Genomic DNA, 19149 nt, shown 5'->3' with positions numbered 1-19149 from the left:
GTCGTCTTCTAGATAAGATTTGTACCGCATAACCCTTAGCACGTTGCGTGCACAATTGTGCGCAAAATGAACTCGCTCCTTTTATTACTTAAGGGTGTGCCGCACCCTGCAATGATTTCTCTGTTTCAGGTGAATTTGGCATCCTTCAAGTCGCAAACATGCTGTTTTTTTTTTTTCAGAGTAAATAATATTTCACAAAACACTGAGCTTGTTAGCAATTCGTCCGCCATTTTCATGCAGAGAGGTTTCGCAAGCCGTGATACATAATTTTTTTGCGCTGAATTTCTACCGGCAAGTGCATCTTCCAAACAAAAATCGATTCCATGATCCCATCGTGGAATCTGACGCCTGGAAGCTACAGTTTTCAAATACTAATACTTTGTAAGAAAATGTTGTACATGCCTGTAGAGAGAAAGTTTACTTTGGATAGAAGTGAGGAACGAAGAGAGCCTGAAAAGTTTAAATCTAACCGGTGCGATAAATGGCTCAAGCGGCTAAATGCTATTAAATGTAAAACCATGCATGTACTAGTGAACACGTGACTAATAACGCTAGCCGCGTTCTTGGATATCTGCTCCGAATCTTCTGCCGCGCCTCCACCGATAAAGTTGACTCTGTATAAAACGTTGGTGTGGCCCAATCTAGAATATGCATCCACTGCCATTGATCCCGACCGAATCACATGGATCACTACACTTGAATCCATTAAAAACCGCGCAGCCTGTTTGATCTTATGTAATCATTTCCGCAACACCAGCATTACTCAAATGAAAAACACCCACAGGCTGCCGGACCTTTCTTTACACACCGAATGTTTTCAGCTGTGTCATTTTCACATCCTTATCATCATTATCCTCTCCTAAATGATCATCGTTCTACTCATCCTTTGTACATTTCCTCCCGTTCTGATCACATGTTTAAAGTTGGTGTGCCATTCTCTAGAACTAAAATGTACCATGACTCTCTTATTCTGAGAAGTAGCGCTGGCTGGAACCACTTTCCTCTCTCCACCTCTGCCATCTCCGACGTTACAGACTCCAAGACTGCTGTGTAATCTACCGTTTTGTAAGTTTTCTTTTTATTCTGAACAATGTTTTTGTTATTTAACACTTTTTTCTGCAATGCCTCCGGGCCTGTATAGAATGTAAAATAAATAAATACATAAACAACAAATAAAGTACGATGAATTGGACAAAAAATGTTATAAGCGATCGCGTCGACCGCACATGGAGGAGATGCGCTGTAGAAATGTAGTCACGCGATAAAAATGCCCTTTACGCGCAGGAAAATAGTCCGGCATCAGCGTTTCACCTTATCATCGTTAATCTGTCAGCCTCTAGGCAGCGGCTGCAAGCTCTACGGCATTAAAAAGAAGAAACTCCCAACTCGCGTTACTACTGTTGTTTACCCAGACAATAAGAGACTGGGTACAGAAATCCCCCTCCCAGATGGCTTCCCTTCGCTGTCCCGATAAGTGAAATTCAACATATCTCCACATTTTACCGACAGATCTGGCTTTCTACCAAACCCTATCGTAGTATTCCACGTGGCAACTTGTTCTTATTGACGAGGAAAACAGCACATCGACTTTTAAGATGCCCGCACAGAAGGTTAAGCAAAAATTACCACTATTGAGATATATAATCTGCCATACGAGCAAAAACTATGAACGCCTGCTCGCAAAGCAGGTTGTTATCTGCTGGGAATGCGCGTTAGGAGAGGGAAGTGAATGGAGGGATAAAGATAACGACCTTCCAGGGAGACACAAAAGCGGAGGTAGGCCAGACCACTCCATCTCGCCCTGAAGTGATGAAATGTACGGAGTTAGTATAGAGAGACAGGCAGAGGCGGCCTCTGGGATCATTATCTGGCCCGTTTACTCTGCACTGGGTAAGGATAAGATGGGAAGGGGACATGGATGAGTGTCCTGTAAAACACGCAACAGCCGGCGAATAGAAGCGACAAAGGCACCGTAAAGCTTCTCCCTCCGAGCCGACGTCATTGAAGCCGCGAACGTTTGCATAGTGTAACGTTCGCAATGAAAGCGGGACGCGCGTGTCTCGTGGTTGGGGCCTGTTGCTGCATCAACGCCTTAACGCTGGCAGTGGTTCGGTCTGCAGCCATCGTCTACGTCGGTGTGGCGAGCACGTTCCAGGTGTCGCGAGAAGATGCCGCCTGGCCGCTGTGTCTGACAACCGTCTTCAACCTGGCAGCCGGTAAGAGGGACCCGAGTTCCGCGAATCTCGGCTGACGGAAGGCTACCTGTCTCTATGGTGGTATCCTGCGGTGTGCTAGTGCTGCAAGAGCACGCTACTTGCCTCTGCACTGCACCTTAGCCTCTGTCCTCCTGTCCAAGAGTATTAAATGTCCAACATCTACTGAGGCTCCTCGAGAGTATTACACCCAGACGAACTGTGTAGCGGGCACTGACTCCTTCAAACAGAAGTTTATTTCATGAAAAACCTGGATTATTTATTGCGAAATTGTGGCAAAAAAAAAAATAGCAGACAGTTTAGCATGCCTAAGAGAGGAATATCGTGCAGTATCACTTGAATTCCTGGTTTTGCGTTGTTTTGCATTGTATGGCTCCTTGTTACTCTGCATTGTTTTGAAGTTCTTTAGACAAACCGGCAGGCACCGCCTCACACTCCATACTTAGGACACGCGTCCGAGCCGGCGTACGGTCCTAGCGCCGCCGACACGGAGGAGCCCGAGCAGGCGTTCGTGTCCAGCGAAACACAGAGAAGTGCATTCCAGCGGGCATGCGGTGTCATGAAGAACAGTGATATATTCGCATTGAACGCCTGCCTGCGTCAGCAACGCTCTGATGTCACAGCAACGTGCTTGTTATTTACCTGGAATAGAACACTCTTCCGTCCTTAACAAAACAAAGGGTTGTTAATCTACTTGACCTTTTTTTTTTTTGACGTCTTCGGGATGATATCTGACGGCTTCTACGGCTGAATTCTTAATAAAGACACGCATTTCAAGGTGAGACGTTTACTCGCCCACGAAGAACTAGCAGACCTTTACACTGGCTAAGCGCGACGGCGAAACTCTGGCTGTGTGGGGATCGAAGCGTCCCCACACAGCCATATATATAGGATGTCACGTGACTTGTCTCGTGTGCATGCAAGGCGACTGTTGATTACGGTGAAGGTCAAGTCAAGGTGATGTAAGGACACGTCAGAACATGTCACTGCATCCCACTGTTAAGATCATCTCACGGTCAGATCAAGGTGAAGGTCAGAGTTGAGGCCATGGTCAGGGGTTACGTCAAGGTCGAAGGTCAAGTCATAATATGTAATGACATGGCAGACTGCGATATGGCATAGGTGTGTAGTTTAACGTTCCAACGCTGCACATAGTTTAATTATGAAGGCCCCCTAGTACTGGAGGGCTCCGTATTAATGCAGACCACCGGTGGTTAAAGAACCCGGAACCCTCCACTATGGCGTCAAAAAGTGGTGTGGAGACACACGAAAAGGCTTCAACTACGCAGTTGTAGCGAGCTTCACAAGAAACCACAAGCAGTGCAATTTTCGCGTGCGGCTTTGTGCATACAGTGTTTATTTATGCATTGGTCGCTCGCGCGCAGGACTCATATGAACTGTGCCTAGACACCCACGCGGGTGTGGTGTAAACGTGTTTACTGTTTACTTCTACAACTGTAAATAGTGCAAATGGCTCCTCCCTGTCCTTTCTCGCTATCGTATCCCTGTCTCTTACAATTCCGCCAGCCGCGGCTCTAGTGCCTAAGATACTAGATACCAAATGCCACCGCCGGAAACATGTTTTCCTGCCGTTTTATTTGATTTATTTTTGCAATAAACCACTAAGCAGAATTTTCGTCTATGTTGTATTATATGTTCGGATGATTCTCTTCTTTCGTATGCTCTTTCGCGGGCTCTGAGATATTTGCGTGAAACCACGAAGGTGCTCTAGAATAAAGATGGTCAAGCGCCTTGATAGCGACTGAGGTTGCGGTTAAGTGATGCAAAGCCACGTCAACTGATAGGAAGGATCATAAAATGCGTCCTCCTGCCGGAAACACTACGGGTATAGCGCGTACATTTTACCCAGCACGAAACCAACTACCGCTTTACTATTGTCAGACAGTGTATTCTGGGCCCCGTGTTCTTCCTTCCATATCCTCCTCGTTTCGCTTTTATTCTCCGAAACAGGGGCGTTATAGTTAGCATAGCGCACCGTATTATTTCTTATATTTGAGCTCTCTCGACGAAACAGTAGATATATATTTCATGTATAAAAAAAAGGAGCACAGTTTTTTATTGTTTCCAGCTACCAAATATGGTTATAGAAAAGAGCTGAGTCTTCATCCGTGCCGTTTTTTTTTTTTTCTGCGAGTAACATCTCGCGGACAGCGTTCCTGCTAAAACAGCGTGGGTCTGTCATTTCTTGGCAAGTCCTGCTGAGCGCGTTACTGTTTCCATCCGATTTTCATTCGCTTTTTCTTTCTTTTGCAAGACGTTCTCTCGTTCCCGCAGGCCCTGTCACGGGAGTCCTGGCCCGGCACGTCGACATATCCAGGCTGATGGTGCTCGGCTGCCTCCTAACCTCGTTGTCCGTGTCGGCATGCTACTTTGCTGCCAGTGTCTCCTTCCTCATCGTCAGCCTCGGAGTACTGCACGGTTAGTTGTGTTCACCGGCTCCATGGAGTAGGAGAGGTAGAAGGAGTGCCGCAGTGTGCTGTGTACAATGGAGACCGTCTATAACGAACTCGAATACAGAAAACTATGCCCTATAGCGAACAACCAAGACGTCTCGAATGTAAAAAAAAGCATTGCGTGTATCGCGCCAGGCATTAGATACACCGAACTCGGGTGGTTTGCCTCAAAATTACATGCTCATATCTTACCTGTAAGTCACCACTGTTTGGCTCAATTATCATGTCAGAAGCTCCTTGGGCCTTCAGTCGCGCGTAGCTTGAGTAGATATGGCACTCGGCCGCTCATCACGAGGGTCGGTGTTCGAATCGAATTAAAACTACTGCATTACTTATACAGTGATTTCATAGTCTTTCGCTATGCAACCTAGCCTTGTTCAAGCTTAGGGAACTGTCAAACTCGAATGAAACTAACTTTGAATATTGAAACTATTCGCTGTACGTGAACTGTGATGCATCGAAGACTAGATGCACAAAAATAATGTATACTTCGTGAAAATGAAATGCATCCAGTTTCATCTTATTATATCCTGGGGTTCGTTACAAACGGTTTCAGCAGCGAACTGCTGTCGCAAATCACGAAGGAAGCGGCATCGGCCTGGTTTGACGAGGCCGGCCGGTTGTTATCGCACATATACGGTGCAATGGAACAGTGGCCAGCTTTGCATAGACTCAGCCGGGGACGAAAGTCAAGTATATTTTACTTAAATTCGAGCAAGGTGTAATCGCAGTTCAGCTTGTGTAGATATCTTACCTTCTGGCTGCATTTAGACCTTCGGCATTGATTTGCCCGTGCGATCTTCATTCAAGCTAAATTTTATAGTAGACAGAGTTTCGTTTTCCACGCAATATATTCAAACTGAGCGTGTAGACGAACAAATCCTTGCAAGAAATGTGACGCACGACACGATTTCGACCTTTTGGTCCCAGCGTAAAACCACCAAAAAAGGTAACAGTTCACGTTTGGGGCCTTCGACAACTCAGCCACGCTGCCATCTGAAATGTTGTAAAGCAACTCCAATTTTATGAAATATGAATGACTCTTCAGCTATTCGAGACAGCTTGCAAGCGATGTGGAAAAATAAAAAGTCGAAAAACAGGACTTTTTGTCCCCTATGCGAATTTTAACTCACGAACAGGGTGCGAAGAAATTTTTCTCCCATAGCTACCATGTGAATGATGCTTTCTCTCATTTAAACGCAAGGATTTTTATAAACAAAGACAACCTCTTAGTGTAATGCTTCATAAGCTTGGCATTATGTGTGTCGCATCTAAATTCTGTTCGAGTTTGATAGCTTCGCTGCAGCCTCATTTGCTAGCGCCGAAAAATCAACACTGAAATTGAGGTTAAAAGAGAAATAAGTAAATTAGGCCAGTAGTACGCCAGCCTTCTTTAAGCAACCACACCTTATTTCCACTTCTGAAACAGCAACATTTTGCTTTACTATTTTGCTTGACAATCCCCCCCTCCCCATCCCCATCTACCACACAGGATTCGGCCTGTCTCTGTTGACCTTGAGCTACGCGGTCATCAACCAGAACGTCACCCGCTACAAGGCACTGGCGTCGGGCATCGCCAACGGGGGCTTCGTGATAGGTGGCGTAGTCTTCCCGCCGCTAGTGCAGTACCTGTTCGACGAGTACGGCGCCAGGGGCGCTCTCCTGGTAACTGGCGCCGTCATGCTCAACTCGACCGCAGCCGCGTTTTTCACGAAGACCCCGGCGCGACCGGAGCTGCTACGTATGCCTAAGGTTGACGCTTCTCGTCATTTAGAGTCCTCAAATGCGCCACCTCATGACATCGACGAAGATTCCCGGCGGCAGACAGACGGCGTCGAAGATTCTTTGAATTGCACTTGTCCGTTCCTTCTTCAAAGCTCGACTGAACAAAAGACCTTACCTAGAATAAAAGACGGGTTCATCGCGAGATCTGAAGCACTGGAGCCACACAGGAGCGACGTTCTTCATTCAGCGAGACACAGCACACTGGCCGCATGCCTGTCATTCATGAAGCGCCCCAAGTTCTACGTCGTGGCGTACACAATGGGGCAGTGGTGGTTTCTGATCACGACGGCGCTGACAGTTGTGGTGGACTTTGCAATGGATCACGGCATACCCAAGTGGGAAGCGCTTTCGCTCGTCACTCTCCTCACGGTCCCCGACATAGTGGCAAGGTTCACATCTGGCCTGATCACGGACAGGAACGTGCTCTCGAAGAGCGCCATGGTGACTGCCTGCGCCATAGCGACCTCCTTGGCGTACTTTCTCATGCCCTACCTTCCGTCGTACCCGGTGCTCGCCGTGCTCGTGGTGGTTGTCGGGTGGTGCAACGGAGCGGTCGTAACTCAGGCCTTCGTGTTGTGCGCGGAGCTGGTCGAAGCGAAGACATTCAGCCTGTGTCTGGGAGCTGCGTATTTCCTCGGTGCCATAGCCCTCATCGAAAGGCCGCTGATAATCGGTAATGGTTACTACACGTGACTGTTTGTTTGTGTTTGAAGGTTGTTTTTGCTAGAGAAACACAAGAAAAGTAAACTGCCAGATTGTTTGCCGGGCAGAGCACAGAGAAGGCACATCCCAAGATTGCGCGAACTCCGCATCCAAGCTAACATTTTCACTGACCAGAAGACGGCTCTGAGAGGTCTATCTTGATGGCGTTGATGACAGGGGGTCACGTGGGTTTTCTCACCACTTCCTGTGGACGCTCCGCATGAGCCAAGTAATGCTTTCGCATTGATACCTATCGAGCAATAAGAATGGGATGGAGCGCATTTGGCCTGTTCTCTGAGATCCTAAGTGGCAGCTTACCAATATCCCTCAAGAGAAAAGTACATAACAGCTGTATCTTACCGGTACTTACTGATAGGGAAGAAACGTAGAGGCTAACAAAAAGGGTTGAATTTAAATTGAGGACAATGCAGCGAGCTATGAAACGAAAACGATCGGCGTGACGTTAAGAGACAGGGAGAGAGCAGAGTGGGACAGGGAAAGGACGCCAGGTTAATGACATCCTATTCGAAATCAAGAAGAATAAATGGGGCTTGGGCAGGGCATACTATGCGAAAGAAAGATAGCCGATTGTCGTTAAGTGTAACAGACTGGACTCAAAGCGAAGGCAAGCGTAGCAGGGGCGCCAGAAAGTTAGGTGGGCGGTTGAGACTCGGAAGTTTGCGGGGATAAGACGGCCGTGGCTGGCACAGGGCAGGGCTAACTGGAAAGGTATGTAGAGGCCTTTGTCCCGCAGTTGGCGCAGTCATGTTGTTGTTGTTGATGATGATGTAATGCTTACGAAAACGAATTCCAGGCGTTTTATTTGCTATAGCCTGGCTCAGAGTGTGGTAAACGCGTAGAACCTGAAGCTTTGCGGACAATTTTTGAGCGCCACACACTGCTGCGACCATGAGAGATGGAGGGGCAAAAAAATGGCGGACGATTTAGGTGGCTAGGTTGAATGCTAATTAGGTGCGCTACACATTTCGATTTCGGTTCGAGGCTCGGTTTTCAAGATCAAGCAGGTTTCAGAAAAAGATCGATGAAATCGGACTTAGACTCCGTCTGAGGGGCATGGTGCGATAGCGTTAATCTGTTAACGCCCATACATGCCGAATTGGACTTTCACTATTTAACATTCATCGATCACCGGGAGTCCTCATACAACTCCTGGCGCAGTGTTGCAGCGGTTAAGCGATGTGCCACTGCCCTATAATGGGCTTCTTCGATTTACCGAGCTCTGATAGTCCTCGGGCAGTTCGCGGTTTCCTGTCAGGCAGGAAGCTACGTCATGATCACGTGCGAGCGGTGCTGGCTGGCAGCCCGCGGGCAGTCAGCGCAGAGGGAAGAGGGGAGCGATGCCGCTCGAGAAATTTGGCGCGCTTTTTGTAGCAGACCAGATGTTGGAGTCTGATAGCTCCGACTCTGAGGAATCCGACGACGACGATTTTGGAGACACATTTGTAATGTGCCTTCTGCTTTCACAGTTGGAACGCAAGGACCGACACAGGGTGAAGCTGTATGTGGAAGAGGTTGTGCCGCGCTACTTGGACTTCGAGTTCAGCAAGCTTTTTCGACTATCACGATCAACCGCGGCGACTCTAGTGGACGAGTTCCAGCACTCCTCTTTCTACCCCGAAGGCCTAAGAGGGAGGCCAAAAATCGCAGCCGAGAAAACTGTCCTGATCGCTCTCACTTACATCGGGACCCAATGGGCGCTCTATCAGATCGCCGACAAATTTGATGTCAGCGAATCAACCGCCCACGTCGCCATAAACAGAGTCCTGGACTTTCTATGGTCTGTAAGTGGAAGGGAGATCCGCTGGCCGGATCGTGAAGAGCAGGCTCTCAACAAGCGGGCATTTCGTGCTCTGTACACTCGCCACGGAGAGCCTGTTGGCCTGCCAGACGTCATTGGTGCCATTGACGGGTGCCATGTCCGTATTTCGAGGCCGTCGGAATCGGAGGAGAGCTATTATAATCGCAAGAAATTTCACTCAATATTACTGCAAGGCGTGTGCGATGCGGACATGATGTTCACAGACGTGTTCATCGGATTCCCTGGGAGCGTTCATGACGCCCGAGTCCTACGGCACAGCTTCCTGTTCGAAGAGGCAGCTTCAAAATGCGAAGGTAAGTTCGCACTTTGTAACCTGAAAACTTAAGGGCGCTCTGTAGAGGCATTATGACAATAAATAGAAAAAAGAAAAAAAAAGCGGGGGTTGGGGGGTTTTGCCGCGCATAATTGAGCAGAGTGCGAAAAAGGGCTTTATGCTGTTTGTCACTTTCGTGTAACTCAGTTCCTGCTCTTCAAAATGAGTCTCGGGGGTGTTCTTTCTAATGCTGAGTTGATATTGTTTCGTGACCCCTCTCTCCGTCACAAGCTGTGTGTCAAAGTACAGATTCAAATAATATTAAAACATCAATACCTGCAAAACAAATCTCACTCTTTGGTCAGAGTGCCTACAAAGACCTTCCACAAGGCTCAAATTTTTTTTGAGGTGGCGGGGAGCAGGTGTGGAACAGGTATCAGCGTTAGTTTGTGGCATCACAGTTGGAAGCTTCTGAACTAAGGGCACAGAAATGGAAAACATAAAAAATTGATCTGCACAGGAACATGTATGCTACATGGCTGAGAAACTTTGTGGATCATCAGGACTGAGACGAAAACCTGTAGTAATATAGTTTCCTTTATCAACACGAATCTACAAAGAAAAAAAAAACACATACCTTTCTATTGATTCTCTATGAGTGAACATATGCAGTTGTGATGTACGACATATACAGTAGTGGAGAGTACTTTATAGTCATGGTAACCATTTGCTGCATTTCCAGGCGGCTACCTGCTAGGAGACGCAGCTTACCCGCTCTTGCCATGGCTTCTGCCTCCATATCGCCAGACAGGAGCTTGGAAACCATGGATGGCTGCTTTCAACAGTGCCCATACTAGGCAACGAGTCGTCATTGAAGGCACCTTTGGCCTCGTCAAAGCAAGATTTCAGCGCTTGAATTACATTGACGTGTGGGATGTATCCAAGGCTGCATATGTTGTCATGGCAGCATGTGTGCTCCACAATATGGCAAGGCGCCGTGCTGACACACTGGAGGATTTGCCAGATACCACTGACATAGAGGCCGACGATGAAACCACCCTTGAAACACATGAAGCACCTTCTTTTGCTGTTGCTTTACGGGACAGCATAGCACAAAATCTATGAAGTGGTGAAACCAAGAACCAGGGCTTGCCAATTTGTTGAGCAAAATCTGCATGAACTGTGCCAGGTGACATTTTCAGATATATTCTCAAGACTGAGCCAAAACTATTGTGTGATATTTTTATTGAAAATGTAAATAATACTGTTTGAAGTCACATTGCAATGTAACTTGATTGCAAACAAATCAATGTAAATAAAGTTTGCACTAACATCTGTTAACCGGAACAATAAATAAAAATACACAACATATATTATTCAGGAACAAGTTATAGAATGCTTTTAACTGAACACAGAACCATTTAAAAGATCAACATGGGAGCTGTAATGTTAGAGTACAGTGAATAAAATTAGGCATTCAATAAAAGCTAGCAAGGTAACATGTACTTATGCCCCTGGAAAAACATGAAAAGTATGGAACTAAAAGTTAAATATTGCAATTCTTAACGTATGGGAAAAATAATTTAATTTATTGTTTCTACAATCTTCTGCGAGATCTTAGCACGGTGGGCAAACAATATAAATGACAGCAAATGCTGGAAACAACAATCCAAGGATGTTTCAGTAAAAAGGAAATTAGCAAAAAGCACGGACAGGAATGCAAAAAATACAAAATTGCTTACAAAGTTGCTTCATTATGAAAACTAAACACCAAACAAATGCACAGAAATGATGTGAAGATGTTGTGAATGAGATTACTGTAAGCAATATACATCTTTGCGGGCTAGCTGCTGACGAAGCAGCATGAGGTGAGCAGAGCAATCTTAGACACTTGTACAGAGGACGAAGAATGAGAATGAACACAGCGCTGTGTTCATTCGCATTCTTTGTCCTCTGTGTGTGTCTCAGATTGCGCTGTTCACCTCATGATGCTGTAAGTAATTATAAGCTACTCAACAGGCTCAACATTTGCTGTGGAGTGCCGACACTCGAATCTTGAAGCAAATTTTTCAAGAGCAGCAAGTCGCTCAACATGGGCCTGCCTGCGAGCAGCCATGCGGTCCTCATGCCTTTTTTGTCGGTTCAGCTCAGCTTCACGAAGGTGGCTTAAGAAGCCCTGCACCACAGCACGTGTTGAGTCCAGACGTGCCCTCTTTGCAGTGGTTGTTTCAGTGCACAGTGGCTCTTGGAATGAGTTGTCAGGTACATCCCTGCCACCGGTGCATTGGTCTCCTACGGTTGGACTCTGCTGAACACTCACGGTAGTGGGTTGCAGACATGATGGGCTGTAAATACACAGTGGCAATGAAAAAGGACCACTTGAGTAAAGCTGGCGTTAACTGAAAGATCTTGAACAAATCTGGCATTTCTCATGATCTACCTGTATAAATGTTTTACAGCTTCATTTAAAACCCTTAGTACTTCCTTAACACAGCACTGACAACAAATTTGGTTCGTGCTTTCTTTGTTTCCACATGATGTTCGCTTACGAGATCCAAATCAATTTTTTTTCCCATGTTGTTTCGGTACGTTTTACCAGGCTGAGATGTAAACATTCTGGGTTGGTATAATAAAACGATTCCTTCCCAATTCAGTTCCATTTTTTAATTTCATGCCCTGAAGCGGCACCATGCGATAATCGTTGATTCTGCCTAGGTTATCACTCTGGCTCTTGAGGCTAGGCTGGCGTTACCATTATACTGAATTAAAACAGATCACATTAGTTTTTCTATGCCTGACGTAGGCTATACTTAAGGTTTATGTCAAAGCCAGGTGAAACCAAACGAGCACGAGAAAATATTCAAGTCGCAAACGAGTGCCGCTATGTGACCTAAGTTCTCGAATTAATTCATGCGCATTACAAAGAAAACACGCAAGCAAAATCTGCCAAAAAACAGTGCCAGAAATTATCAATGCGAAAAGAAAAAATTGCCGGCTTACAGAACATTCGGCAGAAAAAAAAACAAAAAAACAATCCCAGCATGGTTTCTCCGCAGTTTCTTTCTGCTGCTTCCACAAATATATAACTTTAAATAAAACCAGTGGCGCGGGAGTAAATTAAGAGGCCATAAACTTACTCAGTGTCTTGGGTCCGCGCAACCCCGGGCCCCAGCAAACACGGCGGGTTCACGGCGTGGCTCTTGTCCAGCAGCTCACTCAACTCCCTGGGCATAACAAATAATGAACCCACCGACATATGTTAGCATGCGTGTCAGTTTGTCAGGACTTTATATGTCAACTGGGATGAGAATCATAACAGTATACACTCACTCTTCAAACTCGCATGTCCGACGGTCATTGCCAGAGCGAGAGTTGTGCTCTCGCACTCGCTTGTATGCTCTTTCAAGCGTACGCCACTTGTTTTCAACTTGGCTAGGTGCTAGGTTGCCTCCGAAAACGTCGTTCAACCTGGCCGCCAGCATCTCCCACATCTGTTTTCTCGTCTTTAGACGCCTTGCCGGGTTTTCTTTAAATTCTTTATAGAGCTGGATCAGGACCAAAGTCTTCTGTCTCGGCCAAAGTTCATCCGAGGCGCTGTCCGAGCCTACGGCGGCTGTTTCCTGGCCGCTGAAGTCGGCGCTGTCCGAGCCTACGGCGGCTGTTTCATGCCCGCGAAAGTCGGCGCTTTCTGCGCCTGTACCTGCAGAGTCGAGAAGGGCAATCCGCAGTCGAACGCCACCTGCAAAATGTGATATGCTTAGCTAGTAAATGCGACAAGAAGTATATGGCACTTGGTAATGCGGTATTGTACTTGGAACTATACTACTATGGCAGGCGCATGCAAAGTAGTACGTACCGTCGGTGACATACACCGGCAATCCTTCTTCTATGACGGGCATGCCGTCCGGGCCAAGCTCCGGGTGCGCGCGCGTCTCGACTCCGTCGAGCAAAATTGTTTCGGAGGCCATGTCGCGTAGCTGTCCGCGTCAAAAGAAGGGAGCGAAAGCGCGCGTAAATTGGCGCGGATGTGCCAAATGCGCATGCGCTTCGTCTGCTAGCTTCTCAGGCAGCGTCGTCTGCTAGCTGCCGGCTCGTGTGGGTCCCAGCAGCTCCGGCAGTCCGCGGTGAGCCAGACGGGGAAAATCGAGTGCGCTTCCGGCAGGTTGCGGACTGGTGGGCGGAGCTTCGCGCCCTGCCGGAGAAAAACGAGCTTCGGGCCGGCGTCGTGGTGAGTCCGCGGTGAGTCCGGGACTGATAATCGAAGAAGCCCAATGGTAGCTGCAGCGACCAGTGGGCTTACGAGACCCACGTTGCCCTTCCCGAGCAACCTCAAGGTCAAGGAGCGAGGCATGGGGAAATCTAGTATCGGGTTTTTATACTAGCGCACAAAAAAGAAGCCTTGAACTGAAAGCCAAGACCGCTGTTATGCAGCTTGGGTAGGTCTGACGTACTTAGTCAAATATTCCTACTGTGTGCGTACGAGGTGGGGCGGTGGAGCGAGCAAGATGGCCCACGAAATAGGGTGCTGGAGGCGGAGTAAGGGTGGCTGTAACGTGTGGGTTGTGCCACATTGTACGAATCTGTGTATGTATCTCCCGCAGCACATTCAGTGATGATAGCGGATATTATTCTGCATGTAGTGCATGTAATGGCCGGTGAGGAAGGAGCGCTTTCGAGTGGTGGGTACGATGCATCGGTTGAGTCACAGCTCTCCGAGAATGATTTCGCGCTGCTTTCTAATAAGGCCTGTATGAGCTTGAGGGCTGTACCCGTCGCTCCAAGAGAGGTATACCCTTGTATACGTCGCAGGTCAAGGCCAGTGCATTTCATGAAACCGTAGAGTGACGCTGAGTGTAATAGATAGTGGTCTTGAGGTGCCTATCGATCAATTCGGAAATGCTGATTGGAGGTGTTCGTTTAGTGCCTCTCAACTTGTAACTCGACAGCGTGTCCCAGACTGCCGTTTCCGTCAGTAAGGCTCACATTAATTCCAAGTGCGTCAAGGACGCCCTTAAGGCCGCTTTCAAGTCATCCAGTGGTGAAAAACATGACGTATCTGCAGCACCGCAGGCTACAGATAAGGGCAAAGTAAGCTTCCGGAGACTGGGATTAAGCGTGCTCCCATGTTATGCGCCGGTGAAATGGCATATGAGACACGCACTTGGCGCATACCGTTACAAAGGGACCGCGGAATTTAAATGGAGCAGAGATGAGATGTGGTGCTCTAAGTTGGATCTTCTTTTACAACTGCTTTTTTTTTCTTTCATTCCTGTCTCCTTTCCCGTAGGTTATTGCAGAGACCAGCTTGGAAGTTACGACGGCGTATTTTACCTTATGGCTGCTGTGGCACTGAGCTGCGCAGCTTTGTGGCTGACAGTCTGCCTGCGAGAAAACTGTTGCAAGACAAAGCGACCTGAAATAAAAAAATCTGCGGGGAAACAGTGATGAGCCCTACGACATGAACTAAGAGCTCGTGCTTTTCTTATCGTGTAGTTCGCGTCATAGTTTGGAAGGCTACTCTTCCGAATTGCCCCTTAAGATTCATTTTGGGGAGGACAGGCAATGCGTAATGCTCAGGCAGTTCAGAAGTGCAAAACGAAGTTTTCGATCTTTCTCAAAAACGCGCGTATCTCCCTGGTTAGCACGCCCAGTGGAGTTTGAGATAAAAGAAATGGCATGAAGCTGTAACCTATTATGTCAGGGGCAGCAACTACGCTCGTTCTTCGGCACTATTCCCGAAGCGAAGCTGCTTCGTTTTAATGTTCTGCAGAACACGGAGTGATCGTTGCGTTTTCCTTTTTCGGCTTGAAGCTTACAGTGAAAAACGCATCAGAAAGGTTCTCTTTGCCCTCAAAGCATACCATGCGCCAACGTACGACATTAATTAAAAGGCGAAGAAAAAAAACTAACTGCCTCTCTGGCATGTCCTAAAGACCATCTGAATGATCAGCACTCCAACGCACCCGGCAGCTGAACCTTTTAGTCAAAAAGGTCAAACTGCAGGATTGCCGTTAATATACACCAGTGAACTATTTCGAACACATGTAAGGATATTTATATTTCGGTCGTGGGCTCGGCCCACACTGCCCGCGGCGTCGTCTCCTCTCTCGTCACCCAATTACTGCGGGGCAGCAGGCAATGGTCCCGACCGATTCTTTTCCTTCTCCTTCTTCTTCGTCTTTTAATGCGTGAGCATTAGGACCCCGACGATGGAAAAGTGTATCCCTCCGTCCATCCGTCTGAAGCCTCGGTTGGCAAGCGGCAAGGAGGAGAGGGCTAGGAAAATTGGGAGAGGGAAAACGAAGAAAGGGTGGGAGGCGACGGTTGGAATCAGTGGAGGGAGAAAAATCTCCCTCTTCATTGCCAGGGACGATGAGGGAGAGGGAAAGTGGTAAAGGTATGACGAAGAGAGGGTGAGAGGTGGCGGATGGGGAACAGCGGAGAGTGGGGACTGCGTGTCACTCTGATTGCCGGTTTGGATTTGGACCCGGAGAGTGGAGCTGGGCGTGTACGGCGTGTCACACGGCTATTGACGCAATGGAGCCCGCCACCCGCTCGCACAGTCTGAACGCGTTAACGGCAGCGGCTGCTCCGTCCGGGGGTGAGGGGGAGGGGGGGGGGGGGGGCATTAATGCTAACGTATACTCTGCCACGTCAATAGCATTGATTGTCTATAACTTTTTTTTTTTTCCTTTTAGACTGACTAGGTCAAACTGTATTATCTCAAGGACACTTCAGACCTCAAATAAGGGTCTGATCAGCAAATCCTTCGCGTTTAAGAGCAAGTTAGTTTAACAACCCCGTTATATGTTCTATCGTCTCATTGGCTTTACCCCGTCTCGTACGTTAAGACTTCTCACGACAGCGTCCAAAAGATTCAACTACAGAGTACATCACCGTGCAATCTGCAATACGCTGTCACCGCTACTAACTCATCGAACAGATGCGGGTGCTTTACTGAGGCTATAGCTAACGACGGTAACCCCCCGGGCTTCTCGCTTCATCAGACACCGGTATTCAAGAGGACGCGGAAACAACACGGCGGCTGCTTACGTTACTGCCTTCGTTTTCTGCCGCTAGCACGATCTTGATTACGCCGGAAGAATAAATCGGATTATATGCCGGGGTACAAATACTGCTTGTTCATGCAGAAAAGGGAGCGTCGACGTGACAGCGAGGGGCGGCACTGTCACAGTAGCGGCGAACGTTAATCCCTTCCGTAAACAATTAGCAGCGCGTCCGAAGAAGAGCCTGCCCGAGTGGTAATCTCCTAGCCAATCAATGAGCGTCGACTTGGGTGCGGCGCGCGTTTTTTTTAGAGCGCAGCTCTTTGGCGTCCGTTCCTGGGTTTCGCGTCGGCGTCGGCCTCGTAACCAGCTCCGCCCCCAATGTCACGCTTTTCAATTGGTCGAAATGCTCGTGACGTCACAGTGCGCGAATTTCAAATGGGGCCAATTGTACTTTGGCTAGTAACCATTCAACCAATCAAAGGGATCGTATAGTGATGCTGCAACTAAGTTGGACTGAGTTTAGTTAATTGCTTAATTAATCAATTAGCCTAATTAATACAGAGGAGAATGAAGAGGTCAGAAGAAAAGAAAAGAAAGACGCGTGCCGCAGCGACAACAGCGTCCGCGGAAGGAGACGCTGCTGAAAAAAACAGATAAGTACGAAGCCGCGTTCCCTCCACCACCACGCACTTCCCCACTCAGTTAGACGTTGCTCGTTTCATATACGTTGTGTCGAACATCCTAGACAGTTCCAACAATTGACAGGTTAATGACAAAACACGATGGATAGAAATACAATAATATAAATATGAAATAGCCTAATTAACCTTTCTAGTTAGACCGCATAAATCAATAAAACCGAGAACGAAATTGGTCGAGTTGGGGAATCGAACCAGGGTCTCCGGAGTGCGATACGAGCACGCTAGCCACTCCGTAATGCCAGCTGAATGGTTTGGAATGAACAAAGGCGCGTCTAGCTAATACGGCGTCTTCGTTCACTCCCATCTTCCCCCTTTCCCTTACGGCGAGGTGCAGGTGTCCACCCAGATATGCGAGAGAGATACATTTCCTTTCCTCAAAAAATAAATTTACCGTCCAGCAAGGCGTACAGCCGAATTGGCGATGGCGTTCTGTGGACTCCCTGGCAGCGTTGCAAGACGCTGTCGCGTTCCACTCTTACAGGCGAAGCTTAACATGTTAACCACACATCAGTAACACACGCAGACAGCCAATGGACGCGTCATTCGCTGGCAGCACTTGATTCATCATTCACAACCACATTCTTAACGTACGCTCCCTTGCCGCACATGCCAAGGACGTATACACCACGATCACATTCTGCGCCATTCCTCTGTACTTTGCTTTGCTGAAACCTGGATGGATCCCGAAGAGCCTCTCGAAATCATAGATTTCCTATACTGCTGTGGTGCTCGCAGAGACCACAACAGAGCGGCGGGAGTCGCTATCTACTTGCGCACAGGTCTCTCTGCAATACCAGTCGAAATGTTTGGCACGTCACATGAAGTTGGCGAACTGTGCGCCGCAAAGTTGCCCAACGGCTTGCTGGTAGTAGCTACCTACTTCGCCCCTACCGCACTCACGAAAGACGTCGTGCACTTCCTGCAACTCGCATTAACCGTCCATCGATCCACACCGATGTTAGTAGTGGGGGACTTTAATGTTGACATAAAACAAACAGCAATTTCCTAACACTTATGCGGGAGAACATCCCGTTCCTCTCGCTCGTAACGCGTCCCACGGCTGTGACAACCTCGCGAGGCACTTGTATAGATCTCGTCTTTGAGAATCAAGCATTGGTGTACCAAGTCGAACATATATCAGTCTATTTCTCCGACCACAAAGCTTCCTTCATGACTGTCAAGAACTGTTAGTGGAATCTTTGTTAAAGGAATACGTGTGAAAAAAAAAAAAAATCTGTGATAGCGCATACATGTGTTGCTCGATTTCTTTGCCTCAATCTATCGAAAAGGTGAAACAGCTTATTTGCTGCGCTCAAATTTCGCATTAGGAAGTAACGTAATCGTCGGTAATTTTTTTTTGTGGTTTTTTCTTTTCTGCGATGTAAGAAGGCACACACCATCGCCGCAGCATGCAACTCATTTAGTTTACCCTCTAGCATGTCGCAAAGTGACGCGAGAAGAGGCGAAGAAAACGAAAGGAATTCTCGAAACACACGGCTTCTGCCAGATATTCGGGGCCGTGGCAGTCGATAAAAATTCCTAGGGCCGGCGAGCCCTTAAAACCTTGAGCACACATGGAATTTACATTTCAGGAAAAAGGCTTCGAACATCGAACCGGTTATCGACTACTTGCGCGAGCCTCTGAAATTAGCAGAAGCGACGAGGGTACCGATGTTGAACACAGATGTATGCTTTATATCCTCTTGGTTTTAAGGATGACGTTCTTTTTTACATTGCTTGAATAAGCGTTGACGTTAATTCGATTTTGCATGCCATAGCTATGCACGGGTTATAGGGCACTCTCTCGAGGAAGGCTGGAGATCGATTTCGACTGCTTATGTAATTTACCGTAAGGTTAAATCCCAGCACGTACGGTGTTTTCGTACATTGTTCAGCCAAGCGGCCGCCAAGCTCGGCGGATCGGATAATCGACCTCGTTCACATAAGTCGAACGCCGTGACTACACTGAGCCTCAGCGGGGAGTGTTTCTTTGGAAGTCACCCGCTCATACGCTTCAAAGTGATTCAATGAACTGGTCTGATTCGACAGGGGAGGGAACAGCACGCAAAAGGCGCACAGGGGGCGGCTGCCATTTCTCGAATTCATTCTTCCGGCCGTTTCTTGCACCCGCGTCGCAGCTACTGTGGCTGTTTTTCTCCATAGATGTCGGC

The 19149-nt window shown here is 47.7% G+C and overlaps 3 protein-coding genes across 8 annotated transcripts in view; 1 reads left to right on the top strand and 2 right to left on the bottom strand.

The window, feature by feature from the left end:
* Dgk (diacyl glycerol kinase 1) overlaps window positions 1-19149 on the bottom strand; it is a 453430-nt gene that overhangs the window by 225882 nt on the left and 208399 nt on the right. The window lies entirely within an intron of this gene.
* On the top strand, window positions 1838-14714 carry LOC149340173 (monocarboxylate transporter 12-like). 2 transcript variants are annotated; one of them, XM_089548932.1, is made up of 4 exons: window positions 1838-2216; window positions 4509-4652; window positions 6180-7145; window positions 14555-14714. In XM_089548932.1, the coding sequence occupies exons 1-4, from the start codon at window positions 2039-2041 to the stop codon at window positions 14710-14712; spliced, it is 1446 nt and encodes a 481-aa protein (XP_089405058.1). In that variant the 5' UTR covers window positions 1838-2038; the 3' UTR covers window positions 14713-14714. The 2 variants fall into 2 exon arrangements, with proteins under 2 accessions (XP_089405058.1, XP_089405059.1); XM_089548933.1 differs by lacking the exon at window positions 14555-14714 and having other exon boundaries at window positions 6180-7317.
* Window positions 12594-13235, bottom strand: LOC149340174 (uncharacterized). Its single transcript, XM_089548934.1, has 2 exons — window positions 13124-13235; window positions 12594-13006 (listed from the first exon to the last, which is right to left on the bottom strand). The coding sequence occupies exons 1-2, from the start codon at window positions 13233-13235 to the stop codon at window positions 12594-12596; spliced, it is 525 nt and encodes a 174-aa protein (XP_089405060.1).

Source organism: Amblyomma mixtum, chromosome 6 (assembly GCF_055824585.1).
Source record: "Amblyomma mixtum isolate Tamu chromosome 6, ASM5582458v1, whole genome shotgun sequence".
NCBI lineage: Eukaryota > Metazoa > Arthropoda > Arachnida > Ixodida > Ixodidae > Amblyomma > Amblyomma mixtum.
Note: the sequence above shows the minus strand (reverse complement) of the source record. Positions and strands in the feature narration are given on the sequence as shown.

Excerpts from the sequence above, each read along its gene's own strand:
- LOC149340173 (XM_089548932.1), top strand. The coding sequence starts at position 2,039 with ATGAAAGCGGGACGCGCGTGTCTCGTGGTTGGGGCCTGTTGCTGCATC. Across the intron at positions 4,653-6,179 it reads CAGCCTCGGAGTACTGCACG|GATTCGGCCTGTCTCTGTTG; the intron begins GTTAGTTGTGTT and ends TCTACCACACAG. Across the intron at positions 7,146-14,554 it reads CGAAAGGCCGCTGATAATCG|GTTATTGCAGAGACCAGCTT; the intron begins GTAATGGTTACT and ends CCTTTCCCGTAG.
- LOC149340174 (XM_089548934.1), bottom strand. The coding sequence starts at position 13,235 with ATGGCCTCCGAAACAATTTTGCTCGACGGAGTCGAGACGCGCGCGCAC. Across the intron at positions 13,007-13,123 it reads GCCGGTGTATGTCACCGACG|GTGGCGTTCGACTGCGGATT; the intron begins GTACGTACTACT and ends CACATTTTGCAG.